The 25,484-nt window shown below is 36.2% G+C and overlaps 1 protein-coding gene across 15 annotated transcripts in view; it reads left to right on the top strand.

The window, feature by feature from the left end:
* The window catches only part of MAST4 (microtubule associated serine/threonine kinase family member 4), a 509,369-nt gene that overhangs the window by 446,256 nt on the left and 37,629 nt on the right, over window positions 1-25,484 (top strand). For all 15 annotated transcript variants that reach the window (XM_016158121.2, XM_016158120.2, XM_016158119.2 and 12 more), the window contains 8 exons: window positions 525-682; window positions 2,586-2,661; window positions 4,513-4,722; window positions 9,367-9,468; window positions 11,815-11,947; window positions 15,356-15,423; window positions 17,748-17,833; window positions 24,007-24,215. In XM_016158121.2, the coding sequence (XP_016013607.2) occupies window positions 525-682; window positions 2,586-2,661; window positions 4,513-4,722; window positions 9,367-9,468; window positions 11,815-11,947; window positions 15,356-15,423; window positions 17,748-17,833; window positions 24,007-24,215 (1,042 nt within the window). The remainder of the gene's footprint in view (window positions 1-524; window positions 683-2,585; window positions 2,662-4,512; window positions 4,723-9,366; window positions 9,469-11,814; window positions 11,948-15,355; window positions 15,424-17,747; window positions 17,834-24,006; window positions 24,216-25,484) is intronic.

Here is a 25,484-nt window from a genome sequence, read left to right as displayed (position 1 = left end):
GCTATTAAGAAATAACGATAGGCTTAGCCAAAGAAAAAAGAAAAGAATTTCAGTTTTTAAAATAATGACATTTAGAGAAAACTTCTTCCATTCTCCTTTTTACCCAGGGCACATATTGATGGTAATTGCATCGAAGGACAGCATGCTCTATAAAGTGAGATCTCAATATCTTATTTATGGCCATATATCATACAATTCATTTTATGTTACTTACCTAAAAGGCACAGTGTTTGATTGTGAACAGCAATAGATGTGTACCATACTCATTTGAGAACTAATATGACTTTTAATGCACCCAAAATCTCACTCCAATTGTCACTTTCTTGCTTTGTCTTTGACTGTGCCCTATTCATTTTCAGAGCCTGGCTTTTCTTCAGAGAAGAAACTGTCTTTAGGGAAATTGTCTTATAGATAAACGAGATGATATAAAGTGGTGATATATCAAGTTTTAGTGATTTGATGTCATATTCATTTGAAAAAAAGTTTTCGAGATAGTCATATAACTTCACTTTGGTTTGTTTTAGTCATCCTGTTCCTCCCAGGAGAAGTTGCATCAGTTACCCTATCAGCCAACGCCAGATGAATTACACTTCTTATCGAAACACTTTTGTACCACTGAAAGCATCGCCACAGAGAACAGATGCAGGAACACACCCATGCGCCCCCGTTCCCGAAGTCTGAGGTGTGTAGACCTGATTGAAAAAAATGTTATTTTATTGGATTATCTCTGTTCAAACATTTCAAGGGAAGACTTTTTGATCCTCTAATTCATATATGTGTTAATCGACTTATGAACTACTATAAATATAGTATAATTTTTCCATCTATACATGATATTGTTAATGACCATTCAAAGGCATCTTATTATTTTTCTTTTAAATTCTCACAATTTGCTAATTGCTGTACTAGCAGTAATCGCGATGGACCGAAGGGACCACCTATAAAACCTTCTAGCCATTGGCAATTTTAAGACAATCTAATTATGGTGCAAGAACAGCTAATACTTTAAGAGGGAGAAACTTGACTGAAGAGGAAGGACAGCACATTCAGATTCACGTGGATGTGGAATTTTGATTTAAAAGTCCACTCAGATCTTTCATTCTTTCTTCCCATTACTTTCTCCAGGGTTATGAACAGAGTATTAGAAGTTTGTGTCTCTGGAGTTTTGTGGTTGTCAAATGTAGTTCATTTGACAGTTAGTAGGTCAAGTTTTATATTGACCTTGTTTCAAAAAAAAAAAGACTATATATCACAGTTTAGTTCTTAAGGAAGCAGATTCTAAAATAGAGATGAGGATGTTTATTAGGGAGTGCTCAATATCAACTCCTGTGGAAGAGAGAGGAAGAAGCAGGATTAGGCAGAGGGAGATGCCTAGAGGCAATATAGGTCCAAAAACTGCAGCTGACCACATGGAGAACTCTGGGGGGTGACGTGGCCCATCAGAGTTACTCTTCCAGGCCAAATGGCCTTCCTTTATATCCCCGCTTCAGGCATTGGATATAGCATCCTAGGAAGGATGAGGCTTCGGGTGAGGACCTGGGACAACAGGTCCTTCTCTGCAGGGAATCAGAGCAGTCTATCTCCAGGTCCATAAGTTTATGAGAGCTTGATGCTATAGAATTGGTACACTTTGACGTATTAAGGTTTCATTATAAAACAGTTTGTCAGATGTTCAGTTGAATATCAAAGTTTACTGAGAAGGGTATTCCCTTTGTACCTTTCTTATTTAATATCGTAAACCGATAGTAAATATAGCCGCACATAGTAATTGTGGGATGTGTCCAATTATTTTGAGATATGGAATAAAAGACCAATTTTACAAATTCATATAATGGCATTGTATTTTACCACACAGGAGCCCGTTGGGTTTTATGAAAAGAGAATGTAGGATATCTAGTGTGAATTATCTCCTCCCAGGTATATAAATACACCAAAGGTGCGCAGCTATATACCACTAGGAAGGAACACGAACCTACTACTGAAATAAAGAAAGACTCACAACAGTTGTATGCCTCCGTTTCACATTGTACACAATGCATACCTCAGCACCTCAAATAAATATTTGCTCGTCTAGAAAATGGATTTCAGTGGTGACACCTGTGTCATGGAAGCCGCCTAAATCTCTTCAGTGGGATGTGGCAGAGCGCAGGTGTATGAAAAAAAGTGTGAAATTGTACACTTCGACATGTCCTTGGTGGTGTTTTTGTAGCTATCCTGTTATCTTTTATGTTGCAGTTTATTAATTGGTTTCCAGAACCAGTACACAAGTGCCTGGCATTACGTACAGAATGTAATCTCAGTTTAAGAGTCTTTTTTAAACTAGTTATATAGTGTAGCTATAATTAATTTGTGGTATTCTACTTCTTGAGCTTTCTTTTTAAATCCTCTTGAGGGTGTCTGTATTTTTGTGGGTATGTATCTGTGTTCTAATGACTGATTTTGTAGTTTATTACCTAATATACTTTTTTTTTTTTTTTTACAAAGGTTTCATAGTACTTTTGATGCAACCAATTGTTTATAAATAAGAGGCTTATTTTCATTTCATGCTGTGGCAAGTTTAAAAGGGTAATTTGCTTTGCTTGCAGCCCTGGACGTTCTCCCGCCTGCTGTGACCATGAAATAATTATGATGAACCATGTCTACAAAGAAAGGTTCCCAAAGGTAATGAGTTGAATTGAAGATGCTTCACATCGAAACGAACAGGCAACATAGGTTTAGCGTCTCTAAGGTGGTTTTAAGGGAAGTAATGGTCCGATCTAGTAATGACATGCATAAAACAGCACCATGGCCTTCCTGGAAAGCTAAAATCAGTAAACATTTTTTAAAACTGCTGAGAACTAGCCACACTCTTTGTGTGCTGAACTGACTCTGAAGCGAATACTGCTGCTTTTATGTACCAACCACCAGTTGGTAGATGGGCCTGGCGAGGTGCTCCAAGGAGAGTCTGCTTTGAAAGGCCCCTAGACCCTGGGCTCCTCTGCCCAAATCTTGGGCCTACTCATTGTCGAGCAGAGAGAGTTTTTCTCCCTCAGTATGTAGACAAGTCTGTCAGGAAAGTCTTTGTTGTTTATTCTTTTTTAACTGTTTTTTTTTTTTCTATGACTACCTACCTCTTGGGCAGTTATATGTCTAACCCCATTAATTTGGAAGGGAAGGTGCAGTAGCCCTGTTCCCCCATTAGCCTGGCAAAAGGAATTTGAGCCAGCGAGGACCTTGTGAAGGATTGTCACCAGATGCTCTGGCTTCAAGGAGCCTCTGTCTGATAGTCTCTGGCGACTCGTTTTTATGGCTTTTCCACCAAAGTGCTCCCACACATGTGGCAGAAGGCAGTCTCTCCATTTGGTTCCTGTTCTCCCCACAACCATCCCCCCCCCTTCCGCCACCTTTGTAGCCTTAGGCAAGAGAAGAAAAGGAAATCTTTGGTTTCATAAATCAGGAGTAGAGTATTTATTATTTGTAATGAACCCAACATTGATGGCATTGATTAAAGCTGTTTCAGCTATTTATCAGATGTCACCTCTTCGCCAGGGAAGCGGGTCCTGACTATGCTAGTTAATACTGGTTAAGATTTTAGAGGGGAGCATGAGTCAGGCAGAGGGAATCTTCTTGATTATGTGATTAATGTAAGCAAGGAGTGTTGAGTAGGCAATACTAGGGCATCACAGAGAAGGAAATAAAAGTTGGAAAGGAAATTTTAGATTTATGTTACCAAGGGAATCCGTTTGCACATGATGTAGCTTTTTGAGAAAAGGATCAACATGATATAAGATGCTTGTTCGTGGTACATGAAAATATAGCCAAGAGAACAGACTCTTGGCCTGCCTTGTGGAACTCCTGCAACAGTCTTGATTTTTGAATAGGTAAACAGAACTAATTGATATTTTTGATGATCTATGTGAAAGACCCCAAGATCTGAAATGAAAGCATAACATTTGACAGATATTGATATTTGAGGAAGCTAATTACATGACCCATTTTACATGTGATAGGGCATTAAAAAAGTAATTATCACCCAAGGATATTCAGTTTCCCTTATATACCACAAATCTTTCTTCCACCTGGTGTGATATTCCTTTTTTTTTTTTTTTTTTTTTGTCAAATAGACTTTATTATTTTTTTTAGAGCCATTTTAGGTTCATAGCAAAATTGAGCAGAGTTCCCCAAAATTCCCTGACCCCACACACGCACAGCTTCTCCCATCAACATCCCCCATTAGAGTGGTCCATTTGTTACAATTGATAAACCTGTGCTGACACATCATAATCACCCAAAGTCCATAATTTACATTAGGGTTCATTCTTGGTGCCGAACATTCTGTGGGTTTTGATGAATATATAATGGCATATATCACCATTATCATATACAGAAGTGAGACTTCTTTTAAATTTAATTTCTAGAATTCTATTTAATAACTTGTGGAGGTCTCTGAAAAGGCAAGATAAATATGATAATTGAATTGTCCACCTGTATGTTTCCTTGTATTACATCTGTGTGTGTGTCTTCTCTAAATAGGCTACAGCTCAGATGGAAGAACGTCTAAAGGATATTATCACCAGCTACTCTCCTGACCACGTTCTTCCCCTAGCAGATGGAGTGCTGAGTTTCACTCACCATCAGATTATTGAATTGGCTCGAGATTGTTTGGATAAATCCCACCAGGGTCTCATTACCTCACGATACTTCCTTGAATTACAGCACAAATTAGATAAGTTGCTACAGGAGGTAAGAACCATATACCATGTAAAGTTTTCTAATTTGTTTTGCTTTTCCTCTGAAAAAAAGAAAAATTTTATGAGAGCATGTGCTTAACAAGCCTTAACTGTGAGATGGAGTTCATTCATATTCCATGGAAGCAAAGAAGAAGAAGGCAAAAAAACCTGATTTCTACTTGCCGTAAATTGATTCTGGTCATCATTTATAGTAATAGAAAGTTAATGTAATAACCTTTACAGGAACCTTGGGACTCAACAATCTATGGCCCTAGGATAAGTGGATTGTGAAGGATTTTGAAGCAGTGATTTTCCCCCTCTTAGCCATAAAGTTATAAATTGCCTGGGTGTATGTATATTATTTGATGATGCTATCTAGTTCTAAATCTGGAAAAGCTAAATGGAAAATTGCTGGCTTCTTCCAGGCCTGTGTCCTATTAATTAACCCACATGTGGTATTGGGTAGTAAATGGCAACTTATATTTTCATTAATGTCGATTATTCTTCTAACAAAATATCCAATTTCCCAAATGACAGATAAACACAGGCGTGTGTAGGTCTAACACTTGCATATGTAGCTCCTGATAATACCCAGGGCAGGAAGGAAGTGTGTATGGCAGAATGGAATTAGTGCATAATATTGCTATTCTAACTGAAATTGATCAGCTACGGCCTACAAGTAAAACCTATTTAGCCTATACAATTGGGTATATTGTATTTCTGTATCTCATGGAGAATAAATTATGCTTATGTAAACATAATTGAAGGTGGTTTTCTCTAAGTATGAATATGTAAATAAGTGCATGGAACTGAAGGAAAATATTAGCATCCTAGTTTCCTAGAAATTCATCTGTCCTTATCCCTACCAAATTCTGTTGTGGCGAGATGAGAAGGTGCCTCTCTGTCCAACAGCCACAGTTTTTCTTCCCTTTCCCATCCAAGCCTCCCAACTGTTTTCTATACTCTATTCCCATTTCTCACATTTCAACCTATTGCAGTTCACTGAGGCAGTGTTTCTCAGACTCTCCTTGGGGATGAACACACACTGTTTTTGGTTTTCGTTGTTAATTTCCAATTTGATATGGACCAATTCTCCTATAAATTAAAGTGAAATTAATTTACAGGAAAATCATCATGCATTTGAGTGTTCCAGCATTGGAGAGTCGTTGTAAGAGTTGCTAAATGCTTACTCTCAATACTGTGCTTATCTCGTCACAGTCTGATAATAGTTCATGGACTGGTACCAGTCTTTGGGCCACAGTTTGAGTAGTACTACATTAAAATATAATGTCTATGTGGGCAGGGATATTGTGTAAGCTCACCTAGAATAGGTATGACACACAGAAGGACTCAATAAATATATGTTGGATAAATGGCTTTGGATTCCCTTTCACGAAACTCCCTGATATAAGTTCAGCTCTTCCCTTTTTTCTATAACCACTACGTAGCTCAGACCACCATCCTGACTGTTCTGCCCCCCTTTCGTTCCTAATCCCTCACATTCATACTTCTGTGCAGCTGCAGGAACGTCTGTCTAGCATCCTTCAGTGGCTTCATTCTGCCCTACAAGTAAAAACCATACCATGGCCTGTGGTTATACTCTCCATCTCTGTGCATTGTAATGATCTGTTTTGGAGCCTCACTTCATGAGCATCATCCAAATCTTCACTCCTAATCATCTCTAATTCCCTGGTAGGCAGGGTTGGAGGAGCAAGATGTGTTTGTGTGCATGCCAAAATATTTGATCTGTTATGATTTCTCATCAAGTAATCTAATTCTGCTGTTCTTTTTAATTAAATCAGCTTCTGAAAAATACAGGAAACACTACACATATTACTTTTAATGAGAATATCTTGAAAATTATATTTGTTAAATAGTGCATTTTGAAACAGGGGAGGCAGATGAGAGAGGAGCCCTAGGGTCAGCCTATGTAAGATACTCTTTCCTTAATCACACAGTTCTGTCCCGAGATATTACCATAATGACCAATTCAATCCTGTGTTTTTCATTTCTTCATAGGCATTCCTTGAAAAGGGTACAATCAATATCCAAAGCTACTTACATTGAAATCTCTCAATTTTGTTACTGTATGATAGACTTGGCAGATCATTGCGTGGCAATTAAAAACAAAACAAAACAAAATTTCAAAAAATTATCTGAGTAGGCCATGTAATAGATAAAGAATTGTTGATTTTTAGAGAAACTTCTTTTGGGGCCAGGGAAGCATGTATACCTGCAGCATAAAGGGCATTGTTAGGTATGAATAAGGATGTTTTCTTATTTGTCTTCACAGATAAATATTGCCTTCAGTCCTTTAATGAAAATTAAAACTATCTTCAGAGTCATGTTTAAAATACCATTCCAGAATTTGGAGCAAAATGGTCTCGGGATTGTGGCCCTTCGGTTGCTGGGAAACGTGCCCCTTTTTGATGGGCCCAAATTGTGGGAACCCACTCCGCCTGCCCCATGATGCAGTGCTGTCAGTTCCCAGCTGCGACTCGGCACCTGTGCCTGGCCCGTCTTCCAGCCACTTGTCCCACTACAATCCTTTCCATGCCCAGGCAAGGTCTCTCTGAAATCTGGACAGCTTGATTTAACTGATGGCTTTTAAAGTCCCAATGTCCAGGTCAATCCTACATGAATGCTTTATTGTCTCCATTCTTTTTTTTCTACTTAGGTGTATTTAGCCAAAGAAAATAAAATATGTAGGAAGTTATAACCTACCTTCGAATCTGGGTGTCAGTATTTTTCATAGTAGCCAGCACTTAAAATATAAACACAAAGATCCATGAGTGCTGAAGCTTGTTGGCAGCCAAAAAACTATTACTCTTCTCATGCTATGTGTATAGTTTTGTTTGGTGTTGTTTTTAATAAAACACCCTCACCCCAATAATGTTAGTAGGTAAAATATTTTTGAGTTACTATAACCCATTATATGTTCTGGCCTTAGTTGTGGCTGATAATTCTTAAAAGTAAGAAGTAAAAAGTCAGAATGAACTGATTATTTTTATAGTTTTTAAAATGGAATTTGTATAATCTAAACTATTTTTTAATTTTTTAAGATATAGAGTTGTTTCCCTTTGAAGAAACCACCAAAGCATGTTCAGGCTTTTTAGATTTTCTTCACATTTCTGAATTTATAAAGCAGTAATTATTATAGTAGAAGAAAATTCAGTGTCTATACCAAATTTTCAATCAAAAAGTTAGGTGAAGTTTTTTTTTGCTTCGTCTTTAAGTTTGCTTCATCTATTTAGTTTTGATTAATGATAAACTATAAAAAAGACATATAATTTTATTTATTGGCATTCATTGTTAGTTTCAAAATATGTTTTTGTTACAAAACAGAAATTGGGAAGAAAACTTAGTTTGAATATATATATATATGTAATTTCTTTATATACATCCTAGCATTCTAATGGTTACTAGAACCTATAGTTATAATTACTAGTTGGTTTGCTTTGAATATATTCTATTCACAAATTATTCACCAGTGGTCATTTTTCTATGTCTTTTTCTTTTAAATGTTAGCTGTTTTGCTTTGCTTCTGCTGGTATATAGTTTTTATACCTAATTTTTAGAGAGTTGCCTTTGATTTGGTGGCTTAAATTCAGTAGTCATATTATTGCTAAATATAATAATTTTTTATAGATCTGGCCTGCCATTTCTTTTCATGAGAGATTCTGGTCCTTGACAGAATAAAGTATCTTCAAGAATGATTTTAAATTTTTCTTATTATATCTGTGAAATTATATTCTATTGCACCAACATCACCTTGAACTTTTTGTAATCCTTAGAGGAAAGTAAATTATAATCATTTAAAAATTAAGAAAGCCTAAAAGTGAGCATTCATAGAAGTTTACATTTAAACTTTTAAAACTGCTTTTATATCTGCTTTGATACAAATTTACCTCATTTCTTCAAGACAGTATCATTGAAAATTAAAATAACTCTGAGTGAACTGAGTTTTGTTCTTGGCATATTTGTTGTGCTTTGATTTCACATGTAGGCAGCATGAAAATAAAATTTTAAAAAATTTCAAGTCAGTTGAACTTTATTGAGTTGAATACCTAGGTATTATTTATTCAATACATAAAGTAGAATCGTATGTATGTATCTAAGTATAAACATTATACTTAGAAATAAGTTATGCACACTTTTTACATGTAATGAAATAACTAATTTATAGGCTAAATGTGCTGTATATGTAAACTATATTTCATGCATATGTTAAGTGCCCAGGGAAACTAAAGCAGTCCTTTACTCTGTTAGCAGTTTTGTACATTTAAGATCTTACATCTGGAAAATCAAGTTTCTTTAGCAACTACCCACTCTACTTGCACCATGTTCTTAATGTGTCATAAATTGCTGTCTCCTTCATTTGTAGTTTACATTAGGAGCCCTAACGTTTGATTTTTAACACAGAGAATAAATCAGTTTGTAATTAAAATTTAGCTAATAGAGCTATTTGGTAGATACAGACATTTAATAGTGTCCATTTATGTAGAGATAATGTCTGCTCATCAATCTTTTAAAAGTATTTTCTAAATCACTTAATGTTAGAATATTTGCAATTATCTAATTAGCATGCTTTGCCAATTTTCCTTTTCATTTAATGGAGCAACTCTGTTCCATCATTCTTTTCATTGCTTTTTCATAGGCTCATGATCGTTCAGAAAGTGGAGAATTGGCATTTATTAAACAACTAGTCCGAAAGATCCTAATTGTTATTGCCCGCCCTGCTCGGTTATTAGAGTGCCTGGTAAGTTGCCCCTAGATTTAACTCCATTATTAATTGTCAACTGTGGGAAACCCTTGGCCATCAGAAAGCTCCAATTTCATTTGGTTTCAAAGACCAGAGCTAAATAAAAGAGTCAACAAGAACTACAACTATGAACGTCTATGATGACATCCGTATGTGATTTTTGTTTTCTGGTTTTAAGTAAGAATCCTAGGACTTGTGCTGTATTAAGTGATAGTCATAGCACATTCTGAACAAACTTAACAGATGATTATGAAATACGTGCTTTACCTTACCTCAGTGTAATTACTGTGTTACAGCTGATTTAAAACACTTGGTGAGCCTCACATTTTTGGTGTTGCCAAGATGCAGAGAGAAATATTATATATGGTAACCTGTGGTTATAATTATTATTTGTTTTTAAAATGTGGCATGCTAGAGATAAGTGCTAGTCAGCAGATCATTTGGGGGAATGCAACAGGGCCTCATCCAGACTTAAAGAAATGAGACTTTTATCAATTATATATTTTTAGTCAATGATAATTTCCCTGTTTTAAAATTTCTGTTTTATTTTATGTAATTTTGATTGAGCTTTCACCGCGAACAAATATGAAGCTTTGAAAATAGGAATAATATTTAAAAGGGCCTAACATAGTATCAACATTCACTTTTAAGTTGTACAAGCTATTAAAATATTTTTAACACAGTGTACAATACAGCTTTTCAAAATTATACATACACAAATGCGTACATATATGGTTACATTGCTATGCTTTTGCCCTTATTTTAATTATTATAATGGTGAAATGTTCACAGCCCCATAAATAGATAGCAATGCATGGTGAGATGTGGTAGAGGGGAAATCTTGAGGAGAAAGGTAGGGACATGGTGGAGTAGGGCTTTCCATCAAAGGCCAAGACCCTTAAAACTACAGAATCAAAAGCACCATTTGGCAGTTGGTGTCTCTGGGAGGATAAAGGGGAAAAATACTCTGGATGCCTCTGGGGAGGAGAACTGTGTGACTGGTGAATACAGGTAAAAGGAAGACTTCATTCTCCTAGTGTACCTTTTGAATTATGCACCATATATATATATGTGTGTACTTCCAGTACTTGTGTAATTTCGAGAGCAATACCATTTAACATTAAAATGCGTTTCTCTGGACAGCAACAGGTAGGCTCAGAAATCTTGCCTTAAAAGAGGGAATGAATTTTTTTTACAGTAATCACTCCTAATCAAAAGAGATAAAGTAAAAGCATCGCCTTTGAAGATATAAACAAGTGAACTTAGCAGATTTGAAAATGCTGCTGCTTTCAGCACCGCTTGAAGCTCAGATGAAACTGGAGTTTTAGGGGGTGTGTTCCCCACACAACAGTCTTGTGCCTGTAGTTCCTGGCTTTCTTGGTCATTGTAGCTTTTATATAAAAGGGCACCTAGTGTGTGCATTCATTTGGCTTAACTCCATTTGCAGAATTTTTTTTTTTTTTTTTAACGCCCTTTAGAAACATCTGAGTAATTGTCAGGTGAAATCATGAGATTCCAAAGTTGCCTATTTGGGGCATTAATAAAAATAGGAAAAATTGTGGGAGAAAAAAAATCTAGGAAGTATAACTTAACATAGCAACTGTGCTTTAAATCTGTAAGCATTATTGTTTATAACACATAAATTCACAGCATTCATCTAGAGTGATGTGATATAAAGATTTTTACTACATGCTAGAAGCAACAGACATCAAGAAAGTAAAATACGTGGGATAAATGTGCTACTGAATTTTTTTTAAAAAGTAATTGGAAGAACTAATGTTATGTTTCTCTTAGCCTTCCCATTATGTGGATGTTAATGACTTAATTTGAGAGCGTATTGATAAAATAATAATTTTGAGCTATTTCTTTCTAATATTTTTGATACCTCTGTACTAAGGAAATTTCCTATGAAACCTTGGTGAAAATGTATCCTAACATTATGCCTTTTGTGTGTGGCTATTTGTGTAGAGAGAGAAACTGAATCTTCAGGATGAGATTCCCAGATTTTCAAACTTTGCTAAAAAAACACAATTAAAAATTCAAATCTGTTCATTCTCAGTAAGATAGATACCTGAAGTAGAGGGTAATACCTGCACAGTTGCATTACAAGGAAATTGGAAATGGTCATTTTGTTTGGGTTACCAAGTACATAAATGTATTGCTTCAAATATGAATAGGCTTTAAATATGAAGTGAGAATTATATACTTTTTAAAGCCATTTGCTTCCTTTCATCATAAATAACCCAAAACCATATATATCCAGCAATTTTATTGTGAATAGGACTTACATAATAAAATCTTAGACTGTTTTTGATCAAAGTATCATCTGTGTTTGTCTTCTAGGAATTTGATCCTGAAGAATTTTACTACCTATTGGAAGCAGCAGAGGGCCATGCAAAAGAAGGACAGGGTATTAAAACTGACATTCCCAGATACATCATTAGCCAGCTGGGGCTCAATAAGGATCCTTTGGAAGGTGAGTGCCTTGGTGTAGGGCTAACCTTTCAATTGCGTATGCAATGTGACCTCACAGAAGATCTTAGTGATAAATCTCCCCCTCCCCCCCATATTTCGGCTCTATCTATTGAAAAGTCCTAATTAGGGGGTCAATTGCGATTTGAAGGAAATAGTGATAAGTTGAATCCTGAGAAACATGTGAGCATAACCCTAGAGTAAGGGGACCACCTTGAAATCTTAGCAGCCCATCAGCCATTCTTAACAGTGCCAGAATGTCCCAGAAGGGTTTAGATTTCAATCTTCTGAGTAGTTTAATTGGGTTCTTCTCAAAGGTACTTTTAATTTTGAAACTGTTGCTAAAGAAATTAATTATAATTTATTTAAAAGTCACATTTAAATTTAAAGTAATTTGAGAATAAGGTGACTGATAATAGGTTACTTTAAACCAAGTGCATAGTTAGTTGACATATTTTTGTTTACTTGTCCCAAAAATGTCTGAATAATAGTAATATAGAAGAGGGAAAAAGTTTCTTAAGCTTACATAAAGGATTTATGGTTGATTCAAATGAAAAAAAAAAAGGGTCTAATGCTTTTAAATACAAAGAAGAGGAAGCATTCTGTTAATTATTTGTTTTTTAAATTTAATATTGGGAAGCCACTGTCTGTCCTCCCACCTCAACCTTTTCGTGTTCATTGTTGTTTGGGATTGTCATTTAAAACATTTAGGTTACATATACTGCCTAAAGAGACTCAAAAATAATCCTAGACTCCTTCATTCAGACTTGTCTCCCTGGTTCATTAAATTGAATTTACGAATAGTGTTTGTTTTACCAAACTGTTTGTAATGATGATAACTGTTGGCACAGACATTTTTCCATCTAAAGCCAGAGACCCTGCTGCTCTCTCCCCTGCTCTCCTATTTCCCCCTGCTTTGTTTGCGCTTACGGCCATCGGATCTTTGCTTCCAGGGAAATGATGCATGCATTACGGGGAGATAATGCTAGATAAATTTATACTGTACCGAAAGCAATACCACAACAGATTCAGCACTTATCAGAGACTGGTGGCTGCTTTTCTGAAAAGTTCCCTGGGGAGAGATTTTCCCCCATGGCTTTTAAATTACCATCTTTACCTTTTTGAATCATGAGTCTTCAGAAATGGTTTAAATCAATGAAATAAAAAGGGCAGATGTTTAATGGTATTTAGATGAGTTTTAAAAATCTCTTCAGGCATTACAAAATGATGCCTTAGGTTTCTGCTTCAAAAGCTGACTCTTGGTTCCATTCCATTACTACCCATGGCTTATAAATAATATGTATTTCTCAGATAATAGTTATTTAGTAGAAATTCTATTTAAAACAGAACCATTTTTTAATTTGTTTTTTCATAAAAATAATTGGAGTTGGGGAAGTTGTCAAGGTATATTACAGTGACTTTTCACGCTGCATAGTTAAGGTGGCATCAGCTCTTGAAATGTAGACTGAGTGAGCTCTTCACAGTTTTCTTACCTGGTAGTAAATATCACTGTAGCTGAACTTTGGTAGATGAATAATTTGAGGCCCATTTATATACATTCTTCACAGAGTCTAAAAAATTTAATAGTGATCTTTGACAAGTTTCAGGGTCAGTAATACAAATCGATAACTAGGAATTGTGTTTTTAACTCGACGCTTAATTTTCTTGATTCAGATCTGAGGACAGTTTTTAACCTATTTGTTATCACTTAAAATATGATTATTACAAACTCTGATCTACATTTGCCTCTTCTTGTTTACACCTACACTAACAATCCTAAAGCCTGACCTTTGCAGGTTAGGAGTGACCTTTGCCTAGGACCGTGCCCTGGTGGCCAGCACTGCAGGCTGTGTGCCCTTGACCGCACTCTGGATGCATGAACTTCTTTGTGCCTGAATGTTCTTTCTGTAAAAATGGGGCGACAGTGGTACCTATTCATAACATTGTTTTCAAGGTTACATCGATTTATCTCTGTACCTAATATATAGTAATTCATAATAAATGTTAGCCGCTGTTACTATTTTATTTAAACAGTATTAAAATCGCTCCTTTCCTTGAAATCTCCTCCAACTAATACATTTTAGTTTACCTCCTACTTCATAAATCTAAAGTGCTGGTCTCATAGGTTGTTGACAGCATTTGAGTGACACCAAGAAAGCATACACTTTGTGCTCAGCTCATTTTTATTCCTGAATTTTCCCTGCAGGTAAACCGGGAAGGTGAGTGCCGATGTCCAGTTATTTTAGAATCTGGAGTTTATTTTTATTCAAAGACAACATTCCAATGTCGTTTTGCTTTATATCTTTTATGTGTAATCTGTCCCCTAAAAAGGACGATTATATTTATAAGAACATGCGTACATGAATAAGAGCCTAAGAAATAAGTTTAGATACATATAAAAATATATAACTAAAAAAAAACCCTTTTTATTATACAAGTTCAAGTTTGAAATACTAGAAAATGCAAATTACCTATGATTGTACCACTCAGCAATAATCCCTATCAATATTTTGGAGAAAATTCTTTTATGTTCTTTTTCTGATAAAACATTTTTTTTTTAAGTATAAAAATCAACCTTAACAGTAAAATGAATTAGATTTGAGTCTTCAAGGATGCATACCAGTGTAGGCTGAGGAATTAGATGTCCTTGCCTCTTTAACTAGACCACCGAGATTGTACTTAAACTGGTGTCAAGCATGTGACATCCAGCCCAGGATTGACTACATGATGTAATTTTAAATAACAGTCAATATTCAATTAGCACTTAATTTTTGCTAGTCAACATGCTAAGAGCTTTATATGCATTGTCATATACAATACTCATAAAAAGTTTTAAGAGATCACAAAAGTGTTGCCATTTTACAGGGTAATAGCCGAGGTCGAAAGGTCGCTAGTAAGTGCTGATACTGGTGGTAACCTAAATCATTTCATCCCCAAACCTCTCTTAACCACTATTATTGCTTCTTTTCTGACAAACTACAAATTCTTAGTGTACTAGGTGAACTATATCTCAGTGGCTGTGAAGGAATCATCTGAGCTGCAGTTGGTGCTTCTCTGTTGCCTGTCAGAGCCTGGGAAGATTTGCCTATCTTGGCTATCTGATTATAAGCACAGTCACTGACCCCCAAATCACTTCCACGCTGTGGTGATTGTGTCAGCCAGTGAAACTCGCTAGCTGGAGCAGAGGCCCAGCTCTAAAGTACCTGTGTCTAGGTGTTTTAAAGCAGTGAGATTCCAGGGAAGGACATGTAATAAACGATTTCCAAATGTTAGTTGCTGGTTCTTGCCATTTCGAATTTTAGATTTTCCCATGAGCTCATTGGAGCATAGAATAATCAACACTGCCTTGTCTAATCAACACTGCCTTGTTTTTCTTAAACTTTGCTTTTTTTTTTTTTTTTTTTTAACGTAGAAATGGCTCAGTTGGGAAACTATGATAGTGGGACAGCAGAAACACCAGAAACAGATGAATCAGTGAGTGTAAGTATCTTTCTTGATAAAATATGTTATTGGTTTTTCTGTTTGTGGCAGCTGGAGATTTGGGCTATTAATTACTTTATTTGTTTCAACAAATGTTTATTGTGTTTCTATGTGTAAGGCACTAGGCATACAATTTTAGCTCCTCCCTTCAAAGAGAAAGGATCTTTGCTTCCAGCGAAGTGATGCTTCCGTTACTAGGGGATGATAAAATAAAAATAAATCATGCAAAAATTTTTAAATAATAAATTTGAATAAGATCTATGAAGAAATATGATCATGTGCAACTGGAAAATAACATGAAGAGATTTACCTTAGTCTTGCCAGTCCAAAAAGATCTCCCAAAGAAATGACACTTGAGCCAAGATGTGAGATGTTACTAGGATGAGAAGGGGCGGTGGGAACAGTCCAGGCCAAGGGAACATCGTGGGCAAAGACTGTGACACAAGGGAGCAGAGTCCATCTTAGGACTAAGAGCAAGGGGGACAGTAGAGATTGGAGAGCTTAGGTAAACTGGACACAGAGGTCCTAGTTGATCTTCACCAATTTTTTTCTTTCAAATAATAGTGGGAAGCTATTGCATTTGGAGAAAATGTATGGGTATGTAGGGTAAAACGGGGTGGGCAGGGAGATGACACCGTCTGATTTATAGCCTGAAAAAATCACACTGGTTACAATGTAGAAAGTAGATGGGCTAAGAGGAACAGGCAGAGTAACCCTGAGGAAGCCAGTTAAGAGGCCGCTACAGTGACTCAGATGAGAGGTTCTGGATGCTGCTCCCATTCTCCTTAATTATGAGCACTAGAAGAGGATTCAGGCTAGAGCAGGTTGAGGGCTGTCAGTAAAGAGGGGCAGCTGGGTAGCCTGGGGGCTAAGAACCCAGGCTCTGAAATCAAGATGCCTAGATTTGAAACCTGCTCCAACTCTCAATAATTGTGGTATCTCTCCGTGACTCAGTTTCTTCATCTGTAGAATGGGTATAAAAGATTAAATAAGATGGTTTGTGTAAAGTAGGATAGCACCATATAGTAAATGCTAAATAAATGCTGGTTTTGTTCATTTTATTATAACTGTCATAAATTTGAATGTGTTGAGAATGATGTTCCTTTGAGACATCCAAGAAGAGCCATCAAACTAACAACTATGTATAAGGTGTGGTATCCTTTGGCACTTGGAGGGGGAGTTTTAGGTAGAGGTCTGAATGACTTAGGAGTCATGCACTGACATAAATGAGACCATTTTAAGGTAGGGAAGCGTTACCAAGACAAGTTGGTCCCAGTCTTGAATTATATTTTCCAAGATGAGATGGTGACAGGTGATGGCTAGACCAGGTCCTATGGCCAAAGGCCAGGGGAAACTAGAGGAGAGAGTTGGTTGTTTGAGTTGAGGTGGTCAGGTAGCACAGAGGCCAAGGTGTTGAATGAGTCATCTGTGCAGACACTGGGGCCACCCAAATGGTGAAAAAATGCAAGGAGAAAGGAAGGTGGGAAGCTGGGTACCTGAGTCTCCCAAAGATGAAAGTATGACAGGATCAACAGACGACAACACTGAGTCGGGGAGAATGGGACATAACTTAGAGTCATGGAGTGTCTTCCAATTTATAGGAAGGGAATTCTGGGTTCTACAGAAGGGGCAAAGAGGCTAGTAACACCCTCTCAATGCTAAAAATACATGAGGTGTGAGAAAAAAATTTTGAAGCACTTTATTTGTTCTTGTCCTTTGAATTAAAGTTTTTAAATAGCTCTTTTTGAAAATTGATATCTAAATCATGGTAAACCTTATGGTATGGAAGTAAAAAAAGGGAGGCATTCTGTGCTTGGGTGTCCCATTCGTTGCTGACTACCTTTTCCAAACAAGAAAGGTTACCACAGGGATGAAATAGATGTGCTCTGGTCAGGGACAGAGAAGCCACTGCATCTACCAGCCCATGTATAGCCGTCACCTTAGCCCATTCTTTTCGGGCTGACTGAATCAGAAGGAAGGTTGAGCATTCTGCTCTTAAATCTCAAAACTTTAAAAGTCAAGGGTAAGGCTAACCTTAACAGAGGTAAATTAAGATCAGGAATTTTCAAAAACCTGGTGCCTTCATCTCCTGGAAGTGTAGGTTCACTTAAGTGTAACTCAGACACTGTTGTGAGGAGGAGTGGTTTATCAGCACCGCTCTGGAGAATTGATCTTTAAAGTTGTCTCCCAGGTTCTTTTGCTAGAATACGCCCCTTCAACATATTAACCAACACAGCATGTAATTCAGATATTACTTATTTTGCTATTAAAATCATTTTCTTGAATTCTCAACTACTTTTTAACGTCCATATTTTGTTTCCAAGAGCTCTAATACTTCCCTGAAACTTCGAAGGAAACCTCGGGAAAGTGATTTTGAAACGATTAAATTGATTAGCAATGGAGCCTATGGGTGAGTAATTCAAGAAAACTCTCTATTGTATTTTAACACACTAGAGTAATGTATTCTTCACATTTATCTTATGCCAAATAGATGTTGTTTAGGGACTTTAGTTTCCAGATCACTGCTCCTTCATTGATGGGTATAATGTATAGCCACAATCAGTTTTCACTGGATACTTTATCAGAAAACATATCACATGGCCTAGGAGTTATTTTAGAGGATTGGAGAGAAAGATTTTAAAAGTAAAAATTTGTAAACTAAAGGAAAATGTTTATATATGCCTGCTTCTTCCTCCTTTATTCTGCCCTTTTGGATTCAGAAGTGACTGACTCTTGGTTCATATAGATATATGTATATATAAATCATACATCTGGATATATATATATATGAATATATATATATACACACATATATATCAGAATATATGTGTGTATCTGAATATATATTAGCATCTGGATAAAAACATTATACATATATGAATATGTATAAATTCATATATAGCGTTAGTTCTTGAGAATTAGCCAGTACTTCCTGCCTGACTAGCAGTCAGCCTCATAGAAAAGTATTAAAATAGGAAGACTTGTTGAAAATTAAGAGCCGTACATTTCTTTTAGTCTTTATATTACATCAGAATTGTTTTTCAGTTGAACTCTGTGCTATAATCTGATCACGTTCGTGGTGCCCCTTCCTCAATCCATTTTTGTAGACACGTGATTTCCCTTCTCATGGCAAAGGGTCAATAGTGACATGATTCTCTGAGCTACTAATAAATAGTATGAAAGGACAATTAATACACAAACAATGTTTGGTCCATTTTAGACAGCCTGAGAATTCTAGTTTAATTAAGTATTAATCTCCATCTGTATAAGGAGAGCAATAAACAATCTCTTAGACATTTATTGCCATTTTTCGCACATATGAGCAGATGAGATAAAAGTCATTTTTGTTGTGCCACAAGGGATCTTTCTCCTTACAATATTTTTTTACCTCTCATATTTTCCACACCATTAACTTAGTGAAGAACTTAAATATTTGTGAGTCCTTCCTATGCTTCGCTGATTTGCTTTCAGGATTATGTCAAATGGCATATTTCCTGATGGGGCTTCTAAATGCTCTCTGATGTTTTCTTTTTGTGATGTTTTATTTTCTTCAAAGACCTCGTTGAAACTTTTCTACCTAAGAGAGTGTTTCAACATGCTCTTCTTTGTAGGTTTTATTTGTTTATTTGTTTTTCATTCTTTTTAGTTTTGGAGCACCTCTGAAGATTTCTTAGGGAGAAGACTGGACTTTGATTTATGGTTTCGAATACTGCTAGATTTTATTGGCAGTGGAATTCTGGAATAAGATTATCTGCGAAGCACCATGTTGATAAAATGTGGGCATATATCTTAGCAGTATTTGGAGTTCTAATTGGTTGCGTAAACTCATTTGTAGTGCAATTAAACCACTGTATAGTAGATGAGGTATATCACACTTTGGGGAATGGTTGGGAATATACATGAAGTTAAACAAGCTGTGAATCAGTAAACACCCAGGATGCAGGCCAAGTCATTAATGGGCTCACAAGCTGCCTGTAGGAGCCTCTGCCAATCAACCAAAATGCTTTTTTTTCTCTTTTCCTCTTCTCAGATTTAATCTCTCATTACATTTTTGACAGATGTCCTTTACATGTTAATTATTTCTAATTTAAATTTGAATGGAGCTACACCCATTGGTCCACCCAGTCAAGATACGGATTACAGACTTCTGTGAACAGGGAAACAAATGGATCCCTCTATGAATAGTTGAACTGGAGTTGTTAGAGACTTTCTTTAGGTATCTTGGTACCATTGTACGTGACTCAGAGTGACATTGATTCCATGACTTCTTGAAAATTGGTTATGTTGGAGACTAACCTTCAGTAGGAAGAGCTTCTTACCTGTCATGCTAATATCATGGTTTTCTCAACATCCTGCTTTGTGACAATTCATGTTATAAAGCCAATTTGCTAATTTAATGAACATCTGATTTCCTTCTCTGTTTAACATGGTTTGGATCCCTGACTGAAAGTTAGAACAACTTAGCACTCCGTAGAAAGCTAACACTTAGTACGTGCCAGGTATTGTACTCGTTTCTTTTATCTATGTTCGCTTCTCAAGAGCTTTGTGTGGTAGCTGTTTTTGTTTCCACTTAGATCTGAGGAAAGAGATCTGGTCACAGACACCAGTTCAAAGCAGAACTCTTTTTGACTAAGTATTCTTTTGTTATAACTTCTGGCCGTCTTAGTTAGGGTATAGAGGTCTTCCTTCCATGGAGCACATTCACCTGGATTTTTACATTACAACTCAGAATGTTTTTTAAGTGAAAGAATAAAATTGACTTAAAAATCTCAAAATTGTTTTAAAAAGCCTAAATTTGAAAGACACAACGTTTCTCCCCCACTTTGCTTCACGTTCTTGCCTTGATTGCAGTTGTTCTCTCTTGGCCCTCAAAGGAGGGGAGTCAGTTACCTGAGAGACCCATGTGAGCCAGTTGCCTGTGCCCCCACTTCCATACATTCTCTCCCTGCAGCCTTCCTCTCAGGTTTTCTCTAACACATGCACCCTCATTCCCACATGCAGATTTGCTTGCACAGATTCATGTATCAGCTTTCAGATTCATGCATAATTTTATACGCATTAGACATTCACACTCTCCATAGAACTGATTCATTCTGCTCCAGATTCTGTCAGCTTCTGATTCCATCTCTCCCCACTCCCACACCTCAGTTCTGCATGGGTGGAGTGAAGCTTGGCTTAGAGAGAATGAGGGCCCTCGGCTGCCTGCATCACCTTCCACCCTTGAGTTTTCTGATTTCACAGGGAGGTCAGTACAGGAAAAGAGAGGCAGAAGCAGCCTTTTCAAAGAAAACAACCCTGGGGCTCAGAAAGCAGAGAAATATGAGGATGAATCCCTCCAGTTTTATATCCTTGGGAGGTTTACAGCTCTGCTTAACAGTGTTAGATGTCTGTTGGCTACTGTCTCTCTTTGTGTCTCTCTCTCTCTCTCTCTCTCTCTCTCTCTCTCTCTCTCTCTCTCTCTCTCTTTCTCTCTTTCTCTCTCTCTCTCTCTCTTTCTCTCTCTCTCTCTCTCTCTCTCTCCTCACTTAAGTAGATTTGGAACACTGACTAACAGGAAAGGAGGAAATGTGTACGTGAGAGATAATTATTACTAAAATGCATTTCAGCATTAAAAATAATATTTCCAAAGCACTATAGAAATGTAAGAATGAAGAACATTAAACAAATAAACAAAAATCCAGCTATATCAAATTCTAATTAAGAAGTCTATTCGGCTTTCGCAACTTGAACAAGATGTATGTATCCTTAGGCAGTGATAGCTCAGCTACCTATAGGATTAATTTTAATTGGTGTAGGTCAGTTTCCCTAAGGATTAACTGATTATTTTAAGTATATCATACTGAGAGAAAGCAGAAAGTCAAATCAAATTTTATACCCTGAACTCCTAAGAATAAAGGCAGAAGCCATTTTCTTACACAGTGCCAATAAAAACCTACTCTGGATGCTGGTCAAATTGGGCCTGAGGCATCTTTCTCTTTTGTTTTTTCATAAAATTGTGTACAACTCCATTCTTCTTCCATTACTTTCTGTTGTTTTCAAACATATTGCCAAACAGTTATTTATGTAAAAAATGGTGATTCCTGATTGACAATCAAAATGACAACCTTCTGATAGTCTAAAAGTGAAGTTAATAATATTGTATGTCTGAGGGTCCTTAGAATTAAATATTAAATATTCAAAGGAGAGATGGAAAGCAAACCATATCATAGTTGACTTAGGCAAGTGATAATATAATGATATTGTTTTTTTCCTTTTAACATTTTGAATTCTAAATTTCATAGAAAAATAGATTCTCTACTTCAGAAATTTTTCTTCGTGACAATATTTGTTTACCAGTGTTTGTCTTATACTGAAGGAGAGGCCAAATGATTTTCTCTGCTCCCATTTTACTTGTCTGTCCAGCTACCAGCATCTGAGTAGGTGAAGATTTTATTCAATCAGTAATTGGAAAAAGAAAAATATTGTAAATGCCTTTATTCCGATTTAGAAAGAATGCTGGTTAATTAAAAAGTTAGTCAAAGTAGGAAATTATAAAAAAAATGATATGTATGTATAAATTTGTCTTTTGATGTAAGGTCCGTTTAAAACAAACAATATAAACCATATTTATAATACATAATTTTTGTTTTCCAACTTTAACTTCTTTATAGATGAAGCAGGAACTTGAAGCAATCTGAATGTAGGAATCTAGATTTTTGTTATTTTCTCAACTTTTAGAAATCTTCTCACCCATACTAAATCAATAAAATTTTTATTTAGTGACTCATATTTATCAATACTTTCCAAAGCATTCTGTTTAGTTTTCTTATAAACAGTAAAGCTTTTCTTTTTCATACTCATGTTTTATCAGTTTAAATATTTGTTTAAATTAGTTAATTATGATATCAAGCCTAGCCGTACAAACAGGTGTGGAAATAAACCTGGCTGGTTGGAGCCTAAGTTTTGGGGCCTTCTGAAGTAGCCCTAGCCCATGAAGAAAACCCTGGGCACCCAGATGCCCATCTCTCACATCAGTTTGTCATGTTGTGGGAATAATAGCACCAGATTGTTCCTTGACTTGGTTATGTAGAGTGTGGCTAGCTTTTTACTATACAATAAAGAAGAAGTAGAAATCCAAAGATATAAGGATAGAGAGAAAAAGGAGTAAAGAAAAAAAAAATTGGAAGAGTAACGTTTAAACAGAGATCCCACCCCAAAAATGTGTAATTTTGTGAGTGAAGGGGAAAGAGGAATGCAATGAGAAGACAAAGATAAAGATACACACACTTGAAAGAATAATTAATTCACAGTTGACCGCTTAAGGAGAAAATGTGACTGTCAATAAATTGAGATTGAATATACTTGAGTGAGCTATATGTAAGTGGACTACCCTGATATATTGGTTCAGCAGGAATATAGGGCAGCTTAGTCCCTCATATTCATTCTTAAGGACGATAACTATAACTAGTGGAAAATGCATCTCAGATCAGATAACCCCTCATTTTAGGAGGCAGATTGTTAGATATACTTTGCTATGATTAATTGCTTTTTATGTAAATTACTACTTACTTGGTCGTCACATTTGTTACAGGCAGCCCCATGTGACCTATTATACAATTCTAATGACTGATAGCTCTTTAGGTCAATTATTATTTATCTGAGCATCATCTAACCTGAGAGTTCAAACCTGTTCTCTCACAATAATGACAAGTGAGGAATAACTAATGAGAAAAGGAGCCAGTCCAAGACATTTGTTGCTCATCATTTCCTGGTGGAGTTTTAAGACTCCTTCTTCTAATTATTTCCTTTGTCCACATTATTCGAAGCTTCAAAGAATCCATTTTCTCTGGACCAGCCAGATTTGGCTTTGTAGAGTATTTGGTTAAGGCTTTCGCCAGAGAATCATTGCATCCTGCTCATTTTACAGTAAAGTTGCCTGACACCTTGGCCATAGGTTGAATGGAACAGAAGCCAGTATATTATTGGCCACCTTTTATGTTGGGAAACAGGCATAGAGGTGACTCATGCCGAGGCCTGCTACTCTTTATTTCAGGATAGCCTCATATGACCTGTTATTCACTTCTCATTTATCTGAAAATTTCATTGGAAGTAAATTACTCTCAAGTTGGAACCCTACTCTAAGAAGCTATGGTCTTTTTGCAGATCCTTAGGGTATTATGTAGAAAATAATTGTTTTAGTCAGTCAAGAAAAAATGCCTAACATATATCTAATGCTAGGAAATATCTTTCTCTCGTCATATGGATGTACTTTTGTTCATTCTTTTCTGTTCTGACTTATATATTGGATTTTGTTTGTGGGAAAACTGAAAACATAGCTCACTCTTGAGACTGTCTATTTCCTTCAGCAGTGAAGATGAATTTGATGCCTTATGTATGACCTCTGACCTTTACTGAAAGAACTTTAAAAAATCAATCTAGCCAAAGAACTTTGGCCAGAAATCAGATGTTCGTTGCTGCCAGCATAGCTTGTGTGAACTGAATTCTGGCTGCTATGTGAACTTTAAAAAGTTGATGACCACATGGTTTACTTTACCCAGAAGCATCCTCTCTTCGGTGAACCCCAACTCTTGTGCTCCTTTTCAGGGCAGTCTACTTTGTTCGGCATAAAGAATCCCGGCAGAGGTTTGCCATGAAGAAGATTAATAAACAGAACCTCATCCTCCGAAACCAGATCCAACAGGCTTTTGTGGAACGGGATATCTTGACTTTTGCAGAGAACCCCTTTGTGGTCAGCATGTATTGTTCCTTTGAAACAAGGCGCCACTTGTGCATGGTTATGGAATATGTGGAAGGTAAATCAGTCTGTGGCACAGAATGTGACACCTGTACCCAGAAACTCCTTGCTCATTTGTGTGGCCGAAGCTTTCTGTATTTCTGCCACATAATGGTTATATCCACCTAGGAACTGAATGAAGCCAGGCAGTGAGATGGCTGTATTCCCAGTCATTATCTTGTGATAATTGCTTGTAAAGTGCCTGCTCTATTATAACAAAGGGAAAATTAGTGCTATTTGGAAAAAGGTTGTTTTTCTTTTTTTAATAGCTTTTAATCCTAACTACCTCCTCTCAATTGGTCATAAAAGTTGGAATATAGGGGATGGGATTTTTTCTACTTATTTTTATCACATATCATAACATTCATTACTATTGATCTTAAAGAATGAATTAAAATATATTATTTATGGTCCGTGGTAGGAAATTAAAAATAAGTTAGGGGAAAGGAGACATATTCAAGAAAATCTAGCTTTTTCTTTTGTTTAATTTTGTTTTTGTTTGTGGTCTGCTTTTTAAGTGCTCCAAGTAATTTTTTGCCATCAATTTTACATTAAATTTCTGAGTATTTGAGTGGCCATGACTTATTGAAATAAACAGTTAATAAATAAAGTGAATTGATTGTCAAGGGCCAAAATAATTTTTAAAACATCTAATTTAAGTTCTTGTAATTATTTGAACAAAATCCTCAAACTATAAGACTGGAAGAAACATTAAATATCGATTAGTTCAACCTTTGTATTTTGCAGATGAGTGAACTGAAACCCAAGAAGGGGGTAGGTTTACTAGATATTCAGTGACAGATATAAGACAAAAACAAAGCTTGCCTGATTTCCACCCATTGTTCTCTTTGTCACGCCAATACTTTGCTTTATTAACCTATGTTGTGGTTATTTTTACAAGAACTAACATTTATCACATACTTTACATAGTTTCTTTACATATATTACCTCATCGAATCCTCACGATAATACTAAATGAGATGACACTATTTTACTATCCTGATCTTACAGATGAAAGATCCAAGCCAGGTTTCCCTAAGGTCCCTCCACCTGTAATGGTCAGAGCTAGAATTTGAACTCAGGAAGCTTGATTCCTGAGTTATGTGTATTTTAAATTTACACCGTGTTCCTAAATTATGCCAGCAGTTTTTCAAATTTCAGTTCCATTTCAGAGACAACTCTGCCCTCTTATAACTATGGCTTTTTAAGTAAAAGCTATATTTTCTCCACATCACATCTTAATTAGAAACATAATCACCTAACATAGTTTCCACTTACAGATATGATA

The sequence above is a fragment of the Rousettus aegyptiacus genome, unplaced genomic scaffold (genome assembly GCF_014176215.1).
Source record: "Rousettus aegyptiacus isolate mRouAeg1 unplaced genomic scaffold, mRouAeg1.p scaffold_m13_p_8, whole genome shotgun sequence".
In the NCBI taxonomy this organism is placed as follows: Eukaryota; Metazoa; Chordata; class Mammalia; order Chiroptera; family Pteropodidae; genus Rousettus; species Rousettus aegyptiacus.
This window is presented reverse-complemented; position numbering and strand designations above follow the sequence as displayed.